The sequence below is a fragment of the Neolamprologus brichardi genome, chromosome 23 (genome assembly GCF_056152115.1).
Source record: "Neolamprologus brichardi isolate AB-2024 chromosome 23, ASM5615211v1, whole genome shotgun sequence".
In the NCBI taxonomy this organism is placed as follows: domain Eukaryota; kingdom Metazoa; phylum Chordata; class Actinopteri; order Cichliformes; family Cichlidae; genus Neolamprologus; species Neolamprologus brichardi.
The window spans coordinates 42,261,241-42,278,066 of NC_142125.1; the positions used below are offsets into that span (position 1 = coordinate 42,261,241).

The following is a 16,826-nucleotide window of genomic DNA, read 5'->3' on the forward strand; positions in this document are numbered from 1 at the left end:
TCTCGTTCCCTGTGTTCACTCTGACTTTCCAACTCCCTGACCCTCCCTCTCTTCCTCTTTATCTGAACGTCTCGCTGTGTCACGCACACTTAAACAGAGGGCAGTGTAAGTCAGCCTACTGGGAGCTAGAAGGAATGAAATGGGACTTAATGGAGGAGCTTCTTCTTTTTGATGTCTGATTTTGGGGATTGCAGGGTACAGTCTGGACGATGCTGCGCAGAAAGGTCTACCACGTTCAGGTTGGGAATAGAAATCAAGTAGATTCATTTGGAACATTTGACATTTACACTAAAGCTTTGAGATGATTCATGTAGGTTGAACCTGTGGGATTTAAAACTTGTTTTGAATGCTGACCAAAAAAAATCGATTGTGTTCATAAACTAAAAATCTGAACCAAATAACCTTTCATGTATTACTACAATTCAGGGCTTTGACATTGAGTTAGTATCTGATTACAACTACTTAGGACTTCAGTTGATGACTCGCTGTCGTTTACGCCTCAGTTTCAGCAACTGGTGAAAAAACTGAATTATGGTTTTTACTTTAGGCCAGCGGTCCCCAACCCCCGGGCCTCGGACCGGTACCGGGCCGTGAGTCGTTTGGTACCGGGCCGCGAGAGTTGAGGCTCAAATGTCTGGTTTTCAGGGTTTTTATCTGTTTTCAGCGTTATTTTGTTATCGTTTTTATCGTTTACTCGGTTTTCCTGGGTCTTTTCACGTGTGTTATGAATAAATCTTCTTTTTTTCGGTACCGGTACTAGTTTTATTTTGTTGTATTTATCCGCGACACCTTAAAGGCCAGTCCATGAAAATATTGTCGGGCATAAACCGGTCCGTGGCGCAAAAAAGGTTGGAGACCGCTGCTTTAGGCTAAAAGTCCTGCTTGTACTTTGAGAGAAGAAAGAGACTTGTTGTTCCCAGTTTTATGTCTATACTTGATCATAGCAATGTGGTTTATATGCATGCATCCTTAAATATGCTGGATTCTATCATGGAGCATTGAAATTCATTACAAGCTCTTACTCACCACTCCTTTGCTGGTCTGCTTTGTCATGACGTATATATGATATGTATGACTGATATATTCTTATTAATAAGGCTTTTCTTGGTTTGCCCCCATCTTATTTCCCAAGATTTATTCCGTCTATCTCAAAGCTTCACACTAAATTTGAGCTTTCAAACGTGCAGCTTCTTCCTCCTGCAATCAGCTGCAGAATCAACTAAAACGTAAGAAGCTGGTCTCACTTAATCTTTATTTATTTATTTATTTAGGACAGTGCATGTTAATGAACATAAATGTAAAAAAAAATGTAAACATACCAGATTATAGCCGAGGGCTAATTTCCATCTGTTGTCCTTAAGCATAAAAAATAGACATAAAAATTCATAAAGATTCATCATTCATTCATAATAAAAACTCCATCACCAAACTTGCACATACACACCATTCTGTTCCCAAATAAAACATTAAAACTATACAACTCATACATGATCACACACTTGATTTGTCCATAACCAGTTTTTAACCTTTGCCTTAAACAAATTGAATGTAGAGCATCTCCAATGTGTTGAGGACGACTGTTCCACCCATGACTTTAAAGCGAATCTAAAGAACTAATGCAGGCTGCTGTTTTGCCTGATATTGTTCCTTTGTTTGTGGCATTAGGCAGCACGTTTAGCATGATCTTGGTTGTTTCTGTGTTTTATTTCTTTACTCTCTGACTGTACTTAACTGGTGTGTGGATTTGTATGTGTATGTGGTTTAATGCTTGTTCAGGAGACTCTTAAAAAGGGAAATTTTTAATCTCAAGAGTTAATTTTTCTCCTGGCTACAAAACAGTTAATATAATTGATTTTATATAAGCTTGATTCTGTTGTGAGGCGTTTGAGATTAACAGTAGGAAAGATTCTTCTTACTTCTGGAAGTATTCATTTAAAAGGCAGAAATCAAGGTAAAATGCATACTGTTGGACATGTGTCATCATTTAGATCACATGGTGATTGTAATAAAATCCTCCTGCCCCCTGTGTTAGCAGTCTAGCATCCACAGTTTTCATGACATCATGTTTCAGATTTTGTGCCTTTGGGCGAGAGGCAGGGTGCACCCCGGACAGGTCACCGGTCTGTGCAGGGCTGGGATTTATGTTTTTTTAATTGAAACTCTTTAAACTTCACAACAGTATCAAGGGGGACATGACCTCCCGTGTTGGCTAAGCAGCTGATCTTGATCTTCATTGTGTGACAATTTCAAGAAACCATATAGAGTAGAATATATCATCTTGAAAGGGCACGGACGCAGCTGTACAACACACTTTTTTATTTTCTCAACACCGTCACAATAACACCACAACAGGATGACATCATTGTATTGTAATGAAAACAGGTGGACATCAAAATCATAAAATGTCAGTTTTAGTGTCACACTTGCTCTCTGCAGTTCTGCTCTCTTGTAAAGACGTGCACTTACTTCACTCCTATTTATAATGTCCTCAGCACTTCTTGTTTTTCTCTTCCCAAAGAGGAGGAGTATGTTTTTATTCACTGACTCCAGGTTATTTTTATAAGAAGATTTGCTCTAAAGACAAGTTGATTCTTTAATAAAAACATAGAAATGGAGAAAAATGAAGTGAAATGACTAAAATTCACTTTTTTAAGCCACTTTTTGCTTGGTGAGTTACTGACACGTGCTCTTCACAAAGCACAGAAACAGAAGAAGTTCTGTCAAATTCAGTTTCATGTTTTTAGTGTTTGTAGTAAAAGAGCTTCGAGTGCTCAGATTGAGCAGAAATGCTCGATACAGTCCACTATTGCCAAAAGTATTTGTCTGTGTGTGCACACACATAAACTTGTGGCCCTCTATGCTTAATCCATAGGATTTTAATATGATGTCTGCCCGCTCTTTGCAGCTATAGCAGCTTCAACGCTTCCGGGAAGACTTTCCACAAACTTTAGGAGTGTTTATATTAACATTTGCCCATTCTTCTACTCATGTGGTGTTCTGTCAGGCTGAGGTCAGGACTCTGTGCTGGACAGATCAAACTGCCTCACCCATGCCCTTGCTTTGTGCACTGATGCACAGTCATGTTGGAAAAGAAAGGGAGCATCCCCAAAGTGTTTCCACAAAGTTGGGAGAATGCAATTTTCCAAAAAGAGAAGAAGTGGTTTGATTGGTTTGCCACAAGATAACCACAAAGAAGTTATTGACCTTTTTGAACCCACCAATCATCACAGTAAAATAAAGGATGAGTAATTTATATTACACACAAACTAGATCTAGTGTTGGGAATGCTAGTGTTATTCCACAGTTTTGGGTACATTAAGTAATATGGCATATTTTCCCATTAAATAATCCATTTTCTAAAATTGAATTGCATTGTGGGAAAACTGATGAGACGATATTCACAACACGTTCTCACTCCCAAAGTGTAACATTTTACACAAGGTGACAAATCGCCTGTATATTACGCTTCCCTATACAGCCGTCCCTTGTACGTCGTGGTAGTTACGTTCTAAAATAACCCGTGATAGGTGAAATCTGCGAAGTCGCCAACTTTATTTTTTACAATTATTATAGATGTTTTAAGGATGTAAAACCCGTCACTACACACTTTATACACTTTTATCAGACAGGCTGAACATTTTCACTTTTCTCTCTTGTTTAAACTCTCAAAGTTCAAACCTTGTAGAAAAATAAGTCCAGTGTTAGAGAATGAAACCAAAGAGCCGAGGTTGTCTTTGACGGTGCAAAACGTTTCATTGACATTGTTGTGTTTGTTGGGCAGAAAACTTACTAACATACAGTGCAGCACTTCAGAGTCACGCTGCTAGAGATCGAAGATTTATGTAAATTTGACGAGCTGAATGTATTCTGGACTGTACAGGAGACACGGCACGAGGTTGATTAACAATGGTCTACAGCCAATCAGGACGCAGAACACAATGCACTGTAAGAAATAAACAAAACATGCAAAATTGCACACTAAAGGTGAACCGCGTTATAGCGAGGGAACACCGTATTACAAGGTCGGAAAAATGAGGAAACATGAGAACTGTTTGGAATGAATCTACACAAGAACGTTTATCTTACTTAAATCGCTTTGAAAAACACTGACATCATTAAAGTGCTGTTAAGGTTTAGGGATAAGGTTCGGGCTGGAATACATGGCTGGAACGTCTATTACCGTGGGACGGTCGTTGGATTTCATCCACAGCCCGATGCGTAGCATAGGAACGCGGAAGGTTGTCTTTCGCGTTCCCATGGAATACCTCGGATGTGACAAATCGTTGGTATATTACGCCTCGGGAGTGAGAACGTTCTGACATTCATCAAGTCATGCAAACAACTTGAGGTCCCAGCTGTACCATTTTCTTTCTGTGAGAGGTCAGACGTCTGCTACAGCTCTGTTTTACTTTAGTAACATAAAGAACATGTGGAAGGTAATTAGCCAATACTCAAACAACAACAATAACATTTAGAGAATTAAAATAAGAAAAAGTAGATTAAGTCAGACACAAAGAATTGATATCATAATTTAATGAGCACAGAATTTGTAAATAAGTCATTTACTAATACTTAATAGACAATACGTAAGGTTTAAGGTAACTATTGTCTGTCTTATCAGGTATCACAGAATTCTGAAGACATGGACATTTTCCCTTAATGATTTAATTCATGTATAAAGCATGAGTAAATGATGTATTAGCTATTAATAAAGCCAGTAATTCAAATGCAGGAGTCTCTTTATGACGGCACCAAATTAAACTAAGATGAAGTGACACTGACTTTCACCTAGCCTGAGTTTACCTCGTCTATTCAAACATTAAGGAAGCCTTTAAGGCAACACCCTGCCCCCACCTCTGCTCGTCAGACCATTTTTCTGTTATGCTGCTTCCTGCATAGACGTGCTTAATAATCAGAGAAACCCCCACTGTGAAGCAAGTGCTCTGCAGCAGCCACAGAAGCATTAAAAGACTGTTTTGAATGTGTCGACGGATGTGTTCAAGGCATCTGCAACTGACTGTCGCAACATACAAGTGTAGATGAGTACGCTGAGTTAGTGTCTCCATAAATGTAGAAATATGTGGACGATGTCTTTGGTTTGACATTCCTGGTGACAAACTGTGGATGACCGAGGGGTGCTTGCAATGAAAGCACAAAGTGACGGTTTTAGGTCTGATGTGATATGATGGCACCCAGATCAGCAAGACCCAACCTGAACTATGCCACAAGAGCGACGAAGCATGACTTTGGTAAGAGAATACAGAAGTTCTTCCATGACCATGCAAACAAGAGACGAATGTGGCAGAGAATCAACGCCATCAAAGAGTTTAAAGCAGGGGTCCCCAATCCCAGTCCACGAGGGCCAGTGTCCCTGCAGTTTTTAGATCTCACCCTGGGTCAACACACCTGAATCACGTGATTAGTTCATTACCAGGCCTCTGGAGAACTTCAAGACATGTTGAGGAGGTCACTTATCCATTTAAATCAGCTGTGATGAATCAAGGACACGTCTAAACCCTGCAGGGACACCGGCCCTCGTGGACTGAGATTGGGGACCCCTGGTTTAAAGCTACTCCTCCACCCTGTGTGAACAAGACAACATTTCTGAATAAGTAAACAAACACTGAAGGGTTGAGGATTTAGTCATACACCTGCAAGGAACAGCGCTCTATACGACTTAAGAACGTATAGAACGTAAGAAAACACCCCAGCTTGGTGTCCTGACCAACCAGCTTCTCTTTTAGACATTTTTCATTTGTCCTGCATTCTGAGGAAGAACAACCTGGACCAGAACAACCTGGACCAGAAGCTGCTGCTTCTACCACTGTGTGTTTGGTACACAGGACTGAAAACAGAAAGGCTGTGCAGAGGGTAATTAACACTCCCCAAAAAAGTCATTGGCCATCCTCTGCCACCCCTGGAGGCCATTACCAGCACCTCCTGACTCCAGGGACGGCTTCCCGCCCACCACAGACGTGACCTGCTGCCCTCCAGATGGCGCTGCTGGTCAAAGAGGTCCCACACCTCCAGACACCTCCAGGACACTCGCACATGGACTCTATACTCAGACCAAGTGTATTAAACTATTTTCAAGCACTTTGTAAACTGTTGTCTAATGTGTGCCTTTTTATTGTGTGCCTCCTGTTTTGTATACATACCTCTTGTGTGTATGTAATCTAGTCTGTTATTCGTTCTTGCTGTCCTGCTATTCATGTTATTATTCCATGCACAGCTGGTGGGGAGCATCCACAATTTCATTCTGCATATACAGTGACAATAAAAGGGGATTGTATTTGATTCTTTAAGATTGCTGCCAACATTCAAGTGCCCAAGTGCCCGTATCGTCATGACAACTGCCCCAAAGCACTCAGTCCCATTATGATGTCCTTTGAGACAGTGGTCCCCAACCCCCGGGCCTTGGACTGGTACCGGTCCGTGAGTCGTTTGGTACCGGGCCGCGAGAGTTGAGGCTCAGGTGTGAAATGTATGGTTTTCAGGGTTTTTATCGGTTTTCAGCGTTATTTTGTTATCGTTTTTATCGTTTACTCGGTTTTCCTGGGTCTTTTCACGTGTGTTATGAATAAATCTTCTATTTTTCGGTACCGGTACTAGTTTTATTTTGTTGTATTTATCCGCGACACCTTAAAGGCCGGTCTGTGAAAATATTGTCGGGCATAAACCGGTCCGTGGCGCAAAAAAGGTTGGAGACCACTGCTTTGAGAGACTGGAAAACAACCACATTGTCTGTGCTGAAAACAACCAAAGAGCTCATTGTCGACTAAAGGGGAAGTCGGCACAGTCCCACACAGTCATTAACAGAACAGCAGTGGACATGGTCAGCAGATAACAGACACTTTGTCCTGGTCGCTGCACACCAGAGCTGTTGCTAAGAGAGCTCCGGACGAGGAGAGGTCACTTACCCTCTCGTATCCTTACCAGTTTCTACAAGGGTGCTATAGAGAGCTTACTGACATGAATATCTGTGTGGTCAGGGCCCTGCAGTGCCGCAAATCCCTGCAGAGAGGGCTGAAGACAGCAGAGAAGATCACCGAGTCTCCACTTTCAATTCAATTCAATTCAATTCAATTCAATTCAATTCAATTCAATTCAATTCAATTCAATTTTATTTATATAGCGCCAAATCACAACAAATGTCGCCTCAAGGCGCTTCATAGATACAGAGAAAAACCCAACAATCATATGACCCCCTATGAGCAGCACTTTGGCGACAGTGGGAAGGAAAAACTCCCTTTTAACAGGAAGAAACCTCCGGCAGAACCAGGCTCAGGGAGGGGCGGGGCCATCTGCTGTGATTGGTTGGGGTGAGAGAAGGAAGACAGGATAAAGACATGCTGTGGATGAGAGACAGAGATTAATAACAGATATGATTCAATGCAGAGAGGTCTGTTAATACATAGTGAGCGAGAAAGGTGACTGGAAAGGAAAAACTCAATGCATCATGGGAATCCCCGGCAGCCTACATCTATTGCAGCATAACTAAGGGAGGATTCAGGGTCACCTGGTCCAGCCCTAACTATATGCTTTAGCAAAAAGGAAAGTTTGAAGCCTAATCTTAAAAGTAGAGATAGTGTCTGTCTCCTGAATCCAAACTGGAAGCTGGTTCCACAGAAGAGGGGCCTGAAAACTGAAGGCTCTGCCTCCCATTCTACTTTTAAATACTCTAGGAACAACAAGTAGGCCTGCAGAGCGGGAGAGAAGTGCTCTAATAGGGTGATATGGTACTACAAGGTCATTAAGATAAGATGGGGCCTGATTATTTAAGACCTTGTATGTGAGGAGCAGGATTTTGAATTCAATTCTGGATTTAACAGGAAGCCAATGAAGGCTATTAACTATTTCACTTCCAGGACATTGCAGTGAAACGTTCTCTGATCAGAACAAATCTTTCACTGTTGTTTCACATCCCCACCATGCTCTGTTCTCCCTGCTTACATCTGGGTGAAGGGATCTGCAGGATCCACAGCAGAACAGCAACATCTTCAATACCCCTGCTATCGGGCTGTCACTAACCCTCACCGCCACCACCTTTCATGGTCTCAGCACATCAACTCTGTTATTAAGAAAATGGGACAGGGCATAGCTATAGCTAGGAAATGCTCTTTTTATATTACTTCTTCAATTATGAAAGATGTCATTAATGCACTAGTATTATCTCATCTAGAGTACTGCTCAATCATTTGGTCAGCAGCTAATAAGACAGATCTGAACTTCAGTTAGTCCAAAATAGGGCGGCCGGATTAGTGTTAAGCTGTTCATATTATACAAGTATTGATAAAATTCACGATAAACTTTCTTGGCTTTCTGTACAAGCTAAATTACACTATAGCTTACTTGTATTTTTAAAGAAAGCAATACTGGTAAACACACCACACTTTTTTTATGCTCAGTTGCAGCATCCAGATGAAATACATAATCATGCTACACGATTCTCAACTAACCACAATTTAGTAACTCCTCGAGTTAAAAGTAACTTTTTGAAAAACTCTGTTATATTTAAAGCATCTTTTCAGTGGAATAAGTTGCCTTATGCAATTAGAGAATTGGCTTCTATTCATAATTTTAAAAATCACCTAAAAGCCTATTTAAGCAGTTTTTAATTTATTTGTAAATATTGTAAGAGCGTAATGTCACTTGTTTGAGTGTTTTGTTTTTTTATAATTTTTAATATTTACATGTTTACATTTTCAGAATTGTAAAACCTTATTGTGGATGTAACAGCCAAATTATGTGGACATTTTGCATCCAACTCATTGTGTAACATTTTATTTGGTGGTATTCGATGGTTTGGGCCCCAGGAAGACGAGCAACCACTGTTGTGGAAGCTAATGGGGTTCCTTATAAATAAACAAATAAACAAACCCCCAAAAACAATCAGTGACACACACATACACATCACACTGGAGTGTTAATTGGACTACTTCGTATCTATTGTCATATCACCATATCTGTTATTTTGGTCGTTCCATCATCAAATGGATCTTTTTTCCTTTTTACTTGACAAAAGGTCGGACTGTCAAATACTAAATGGGAACATAAAGAGCTTCAGTATTGGACTGTCTGTAGGACAAAATGTACAGAAGTGAAATCACCGGACTTTTACACATTTTGACATTAAAGTGCTAAGAAATTAAAATAAAAAAGGTTAATGTGAATATAAATATAATTGATATCTTGATTAACGGGTCATCGTCTGATTTTAAGCACCAATCAGTGAAAGTCCTGAAAGATTCAGTGTGTGCTGTAACTGAATTTACTAGTTTTTCATGCTGTTTCTCCATTTCTGGCAATTATAGGACCTCCAAATAGAGATTGACGGCCACACAGAGCTGTATCACTCCCTGGATGAAAATGGGCAGAGGATTCTTACGTCACTGGGGGACTCCGAGGACGGGGCTCTGCTCAGGAGACGTCTTGGCAACATGACCCAGCGGTGGAATGACCTGCACAACAAGACCCTCCGCATGAGGTGAGCGGCTGCAATGGTCCAACAACGCAAAGAACTGTAAATGACTGTTGTTGAAACTACAGCGAAAGATGTTTGTGTTTCTGTTTCAAGGGCCCATCTGGACTCAGAGATGGCCCCCTGGAAGAGGGTTCACATGTCGCTGCAAGAACTGTTGAACTGGCTACGGTTGAAAAGTCAGCAGCTGGAGCAGGAGCGACCTGTAGGGGGCGACGTCCCGGCTGTGCAGGCCCAGCTGGACACACACCGGGTAGGAGGTGCAGCATGGTAGAGCGCTCACTCAACATTGCTTCTTGATAGAGATTGTGTTCAGCTAATTGTCAACACGACTGCCGTAACTTTTCACAAAACAGGAATCGACAATATATCTGCACAGGAAGTGACATCAGCACATGATAACCTTCGACAAATTGTTTTTTTTAACTAAAGCTCAAACAAAATGATCCGTTTCTGCCTTTAAACAGAATTAATTAGAGAAATATTAACTCAGATTAATTCCCCTAGGGCAGCGCGCAGTGACATCAAAGATGTGAGTGAATAAATACTGTATTTCCTGGACTACAAAGCGCACCGTTGTCACTTTCAAAACCAAATAAATTCTTGTTGTCAGTGTCAGAGTCGAACACCCTCAGAAGGGCCGTGGCGGTGTCCTCTTCTCCATCATGCAGCAGTCCAGCCCTTCGAAATCCGTTGGTGATCGTGGATGTTTTCACACTTTTCCACGCTGTCAGAATCCACTGGTGGAGTTGAGCATAACTTGCTTTTCGCAAGTTTATCGCCGCTCGTCATCCATGCCTCCCGCTGAACGCGTAGCGCTACTTTGAAGTTTGTTTTTCGCGCTAGTTGTACGGCACTATGTTGCCTGGCGGATGGACATGTGACCAACATACCACTCTTGAACCCCGATACTGTGTGTCTGATCACATGCCCTTCCGCCAGGCAACGTAGTGCCGTACAACAGCGGAACAAACAAAACAAATCGTCTTATGATATCACAAAAATCATGGACAATCCATAGAAAAGCTGCACCTGACTAAAAGCCGCAGGGTTCAAAGCTTGTGCAAAAAGTAGCGGCTTATAGCTCGACAATTACGGTAATCAAAGTATAATTATAGCCTGCTCTGTAGTCAGATTTAATAATTGGAGGAAAACCCAGGATTTTAGCCTAAAATCACCTTCAGCCATTGAGGTTGCATCAAATTGCGCTGTTTTCTCAACAACAAGTCCAGGATCAGTCTACATTAGAAGACAGGAGGGTCGTCAGGTCTAGGAACAAGAAAACGTTGAAAAGGATACAGCGTGAACTGAACTGCATATTTATCTTCATCTAAATGAAGATAAGTAAGCAGGGCCATTAACATGTGTATGGAGGTGGAACCAGTGAACACCTACAGGTACTACAGGTACTACAGGTACAGGTACTACAGGTACTACAGGTACAGGTACTACAGGTACTGCAGGTACAGGTACGGAGTTCACCTGAATGAGAGTTTGGATGGACCAACAGTGATGGTGTGTACAAGAAGATTCTATTTTCTGAGGAGCTCAGATCCTTCATTGGCGACTTCCTTTGCCGTTGTCTCCATCAGTGCCAGCAGGATTAACAAAATGATTCACAAAGCTGGAACCATCATTACCCAGAGTCTGGAGCCTTTTGAGTCAGTGAGGGAGATCAAACATCAACAACAAACTGCTCTCCATCATTATCTGCCGTACTCAGTTCTACTGAGGCAGGAGAGCTGGCTTCTCCTCTCAGACATCTCAAAACCCCACGTGGGCATGCAGTGTGATCCATGCGTATCAGGAGTGAAACCTCTCACTTAGGAAGGTTTTGTAAGTGAGTGAGAAAGATGCTGCAAGTATTTTATTACAGGCTGATGGGGTATTGTCGTTAACCTGCCAGGCGGGTGTTCAACATGGACACCTGAGTTTGTGACCACTTGAGAAGGAAGTGACAGGATTTTGAAACCATACTAACATCTAGTATGAATATCAGACAAGTTTGAATCTCAGTGATCTTGGCCTCAAGGTCAGGGGTCAGAGGTCAAGTTTTCTGAAAATCTTTTTGAGTGTGATAACCTAAGAACAAGGTGAGTTAGGATTGAGGGTCACCACTGGCCACTGCCTGTATTTTATTAATAGACTCTGTGAACAACTAATGACTTTGCATTTGTGTGTGGATTGAAGCACTTGTGAGTCCTCAAAAGTTACAGACAGATCACTGCACACATTTGTTTATGCCTCTGATCGTACCCTATGCATTTGTAACCCTTTTGAGACACATTTCTCTGTATAAAGTCACATCAAGCTGAGTCCTTTAGTCCCAGATATGACACTGAAGGGTGGAGCTGGCTGTCTGATGTTTAGTTTAGTACAAATGCTGAAAAGTTTGTGTGCTTTTACAGGGTTTCAGGAGGGAACTGCGAGTGAAAGAGCCCGTTATGACCAAGGCTCTGGATGATGTGGGAATCTTTCTGTCTGAACTTCCACACGACACACCGTCACCTGAGCACAGAGGTAACACACACTCATTTCACACAATTATGATTAGAAGCTCTCCTCCACTGTTCTTCCATAGCTTAAAACTTCCCCCTTCAGCACTTCATGCTTGTTTTAATGTTATACTGACTGGATGAATTAAGAATGTAAGTGCTTTAAGCAGTGTGATGTTCCCTCTAATGTTTCATGTGTCTGAACACACAAACTCCCTGAGCGTCCCACTGTGAGCAGCAGCAGACGTGTGCACTGTGGTCACGCCAGCATCCAAGTTACATGTTTATTAAAGTAATCAAATTACAGCATTTATGTTAGACTACTTTTAATTAACTGCTTTAGCCCACTTACAATGAAAATTTAAAAACAATCTTGTTCATGACCTGCAGCATGTTCACACTATTGGAGGTAAAAATAACTTTAACTCCAATTTTGAAAACACAACTTTTTTTTTTTATATAAAGCTCTGACTTGTATTCTGAGTCTGTGGTCTGTTAGAGAGTCTGTAACTCTGTCTGCAAATACAGTAAATAATGGCCAATGTTGGGCAATTAATTATTTAGTTACTTCTTCAAAAAAGTAACTGAGTTTTGCAAACAACAAAGTTTTTTGCAGCTGTTTACCTAAAAATGCAGCCAAGACGTTTTTTAAACAAACATTTCAAACTATTTCCAGAACAATCAGCTGTTCTGCATCAAATCTGATGCCACACAAATTATTTGTGCCACTCCAAAAATAATTTGTGTCCACTATGAGATGAAGGAGAACAACAGCCTGATACCTGCAGGCCTGACAGCAGCAGATGTGTCACTGCTGTAACACCTGTAACATTCAGCAGTCGCCTCATTGTTCTGACACACACAACAACACTACTGACTACACTACACACTAACTACACACTAACTACACACTAACTACTCACTAACTACTCACTAACTACACACTAACTACACAAGATTTGTGCTAAACGTCTCAAATCTCTCACATCTCAAACACGCTGTCACTCCTGAAACTTCCCCCTCCCTAAACATCTAAATGTCATGTTGCCATATCATTCTTTGATTGGTCCACATGGTACATTTTTCCACCAATAGGAAAGGGTGGGGGTTTAATTTTGTCTTTTTCCTTATAAAACGCTGTTTTTACCGTTTCTTCCCGCAGTAAATATAAACAACGACAGTATTCAGGAAGAAAAACAAACACGTTGTCATTAACTTCACTCCACATCAGCCGCTTTGCTAAAACACCGGTGTCGCACATAAGGACGCTGTCATAGCCTGTCAGCCACGTTGATTAGCTGCGTATATACGAATGTGAATCGCATCATTGGCTGGACTTTGGGATAAGGTGGCATCGTTCTGATCCCATACAGGAGCAGCCAGTCACTGACTAACACTGCAAAACAGAATTGTTAAAGTTTTACTTTTAATTTCAATTCAGGTTTGATTTTTTTTTGTGCGCAGAGACGTGCCAGCAGTGCGCAACTGCTCACGCGCAGCTTAGAGGGAACATTGGTGCTTTGTAGGGTTTTGAATGTGAGGCTATTGTACTAAAGACACATTATATGACAGCAACCTTTTAACTTGCCATTTAAATGTGTAAATAGCTTGTTAATTATTAACAGCATTCTAACAACTGCTCGTAAAGACAAACAGACACTATTCTGCAACAATTCTGCACCATGGCAGCAATCTGGTTACTATGTGTCTTCAGCTGAAAGATATCGCGCCCTGTTGAACTGCAAGAATTTCAGCTGCTAATCACGGGACTTCCTCTCATCCTTCCTCCTGTTATTTTATCTCAGCTATTTGATCTTGTATCAGGCAGTGGTTAGGAACATCTAAAAAGCAAGCAGTTCCATGGTTATATGTATGAAATTTTACTATGGTTTTCTAAAACACAATCCTCTGTCTCCACAGTCTTGTTTGGCACATTAAATTATATTCATTACTTTAATTATTAAATTAAATTAATGTGAAAAAGTACACTGAACAGATTATGATAGGCAAAACAAATCAAAAACATATTTAACTAGAAAAACAGCATTACCTGTCAAAAAATGCTGAAGATGTTTCCTTCAATACCAAAACATGTTTGAAATATCCAAAGGTGACCTCGCTGAACCAGCTCAGTGACATTAGAGTTCAACAATATCAGCTAGCTAAGCGTAAAAAGCAGTCGTAGCAAAAGTTCTTGATGCACGCTCAAATATCCAGGTAAGTAAATCCAAAAGGTTGATTCAAGGCTTCTGAGATGTCTTTCACCATCTTACGATGCTGTGATTGCAGCCATTCCCCAACTCTCTGTGAATGGTACTCATGGCCATTGATCAGTGGTTGTTAATTAATGGTCGTGAGAATTTGCATATTAATCATCAAGGAACTGACCATTGTTCCTTCAGTGGGCTGGTTTCAGTCATTGATGTAAGATTTAAAGCTGCAGTCAGCTGAGACTGAAGACGTCACCTGATGATGATGAAACGTTTCTCCCACTGAAAACATCCAGATGAACAGAATCAACCTTTTTGGGAGCAGAACCAAAACTAGATTGGACTAAATAAAGCATACAGAATATTTCTCTAAATAAACCAAATAACCTAAATATGAATGGCATTTTCTAAAAAAACAAAAACATCACAGTGTAGAAGTCCTTGATCTTAAATGAGTTTGCCTGCATGAGGGTGAAGGGGATTACTTCAACATAAGGTTAATGAACTCAACCAACGTGTAATAAAGAGATGAAAACATGGCAATATAAGAATAACATGGTTCAATAAAACTATCAAAATGTTCTGAATTATGAAAAAACAGAGTCTGAAAGTGTCTAAAAGTTATTTGAAGTTATAAACTGAAAAACTGGGAGCTGAAGTGTAATTAACACTGGAAGTCCCAGGTAGAGATTACAATAATCATTCCAGTAATATCGGTGGTTTGACACAGTCTCCAGGCGCAGGTGTGGGCAGGCTGAAAAGGGTGAGATGCCAGAGTGAGCTGAATAAACTGTAACTGTGTGAAAACATACTTCGCTGAACATGTGTTGGGACCAGTTTAAAGTTTGATTTTTATCTCTCTAGCTTAACCTCCTAAGACCCGAACTCTTCCACGGCAGCATTTTTGATTTCTCTTTGATATTTGGGCTGATTGGGACCTGATGAATGTAAAAACAAAGAATTACCTGATTTCTTTTTTTACCTGATTTTTGTTTCTAAGAAAAATGAGAGCCACATATGAGGATATTTGTTTAAAATTTCGATAGAACAGTAGCAGCGTAACATCCTCGTGAGTGGATATCAGGCCCTTGTAGAGCAAAACTGAGTATTTTGGTCTAAATAACTCAAAATGTGACGTCCACATATGTGGACGCAGGTCCTAAGTAATCTGAACTAGTTAACTTTCAATGTTGAGTGGGTTTGATGAGGATTTTAAGCGTTCACCATTTATTTCAGTGTAAAACAAACAAACAAATATTTTAAAACATATAAAAGTTAAAGAAAACAGAAGTAATAGGATACTTGTCCACAAAAAGCTGAATGTGTTGATACCAAAATGGTTTCTGTTGTTCTTCTGTACATAAAAATGTACAGAAGAACAACATTAATGCTTAATCAGCATTCACATTAATCAGCATTTCAAAATTATGTTTTGAGGGCTTTAGGTTTGCAAGAATGTTCATGCTAACAGTGTCATTTCTCACTTGTGGAAATCCCACACAGAAGAGCTGAAGCTGCTGTAGCTGCAAAGGGTGGGCTCACATCATTTTAAACCCCGTGGATTAAGCGCTCAAGTTCATATGTTCATGAAAGTAAAGGAGCTTATACTTTTGGCAGCAGAGTGTAATCCACTTATTGGACAAACACCTGAAAGACTGATTAAGCATCATATCAGAATTTTCTGATCAACTTACATCCTGTTAATCAGATCAGAAGCTAAAATGCACTGAATGAAGATTTGGAAAGTGAAATCTCAGCAGAGGATTGGGAATCAGCTTTATCTCACACAGCGACTGTGAATGTGTGGAATCAGCCTAATGCTCAGGGTTAACGAACCCTAACTTACAGATAACTCTCTGCACACATTCAAATCACTGATTGATCACAAACCTGTCACGTTAGAAGTTTAGCAAAAGTCACATCGTTTCGTCTTATAATGACTCACAACACAAGACTTATGAGTCATTAATATATATCATTTATTTACACGTTCACAAATCTGATGACAGCAGCTTTCTGGATACACGTTTACAAATCTTATTACACATACACACAGATTTGAATAAGCAGAAACTACTCGGTGCACACACACAACTCCCCACACAGACTGAAATACACATATGTGCATTTAAATATACACAGAAATTGTTTTGCTACTATAAAAGCTACCATAACAGTTGTGCTCGTATTTGTACTCCCAACCTTTTTTGCGCCACGGACCGGTCTTTAAGGTGTCGCGGATAAATACAACAAAATAAAACTAGTACTGGTACAGAAAAAAAGAAAATTTATTCATAACACACATGAAAAGACCCAGGAAAACCGAGTTAATGATAAAAACGATAACAAAATAACACTGAAAACCGATAAAAACCCTGAAAACCAAACATTTCACACCTGAGCCTCAACTCTCGCGGCCCGGTACCAAACGACTCACGGACCGGTACCGGTCTGAGGCCCGGGGGTTGGGGACCGCTGATTAAGAGGACTCAGCCATAAGTAACTCCAGGCAGTTGACATTGTTATAGTATATCAATTTTGAAATAGTAGCCCTACCATACGCTCAGAGACCGAAGGCTTTTAGATTACTGCATGGTGTGTGAAATTGCTTATTTTTTTCTGCATTTATTCTTTACGTAA

The 16,826-nt window shown here is 40.5% G+C and overlaps 1 protein-coding gene across 3 annotated transcripts in view; it reads left to right on the forward strand.

The window, feature by feature from the left end:
- The window catches only part of dmd (dystrophin), a 301,323-nt gene that overhangs the window by 217,674 nt on the left and 66,823 nt on the right, over window positions 1-16,826 (forward strand). For all 3 annotated transcript variants that reach the window (XM_087836862.1, XM_087836863.1, XM_087836864.1), the window contains 3 exons: window positions 9,315-9,487; window positions 9,578-9,734; window positions 11,890-12,001. In XM_087836862.1, coding sequence (XP_087692988.1) covers window positions 9,315-9,487; window positions 9,578-9,734; window positions 11,890-12,001 — 442 coding nt within the window. The remainder of the gene's footprint in view (window positions 1-9,314; window positions 9,488-9,577; window positions 9,735-11,889; window positions 12,002-16,826) is intronic.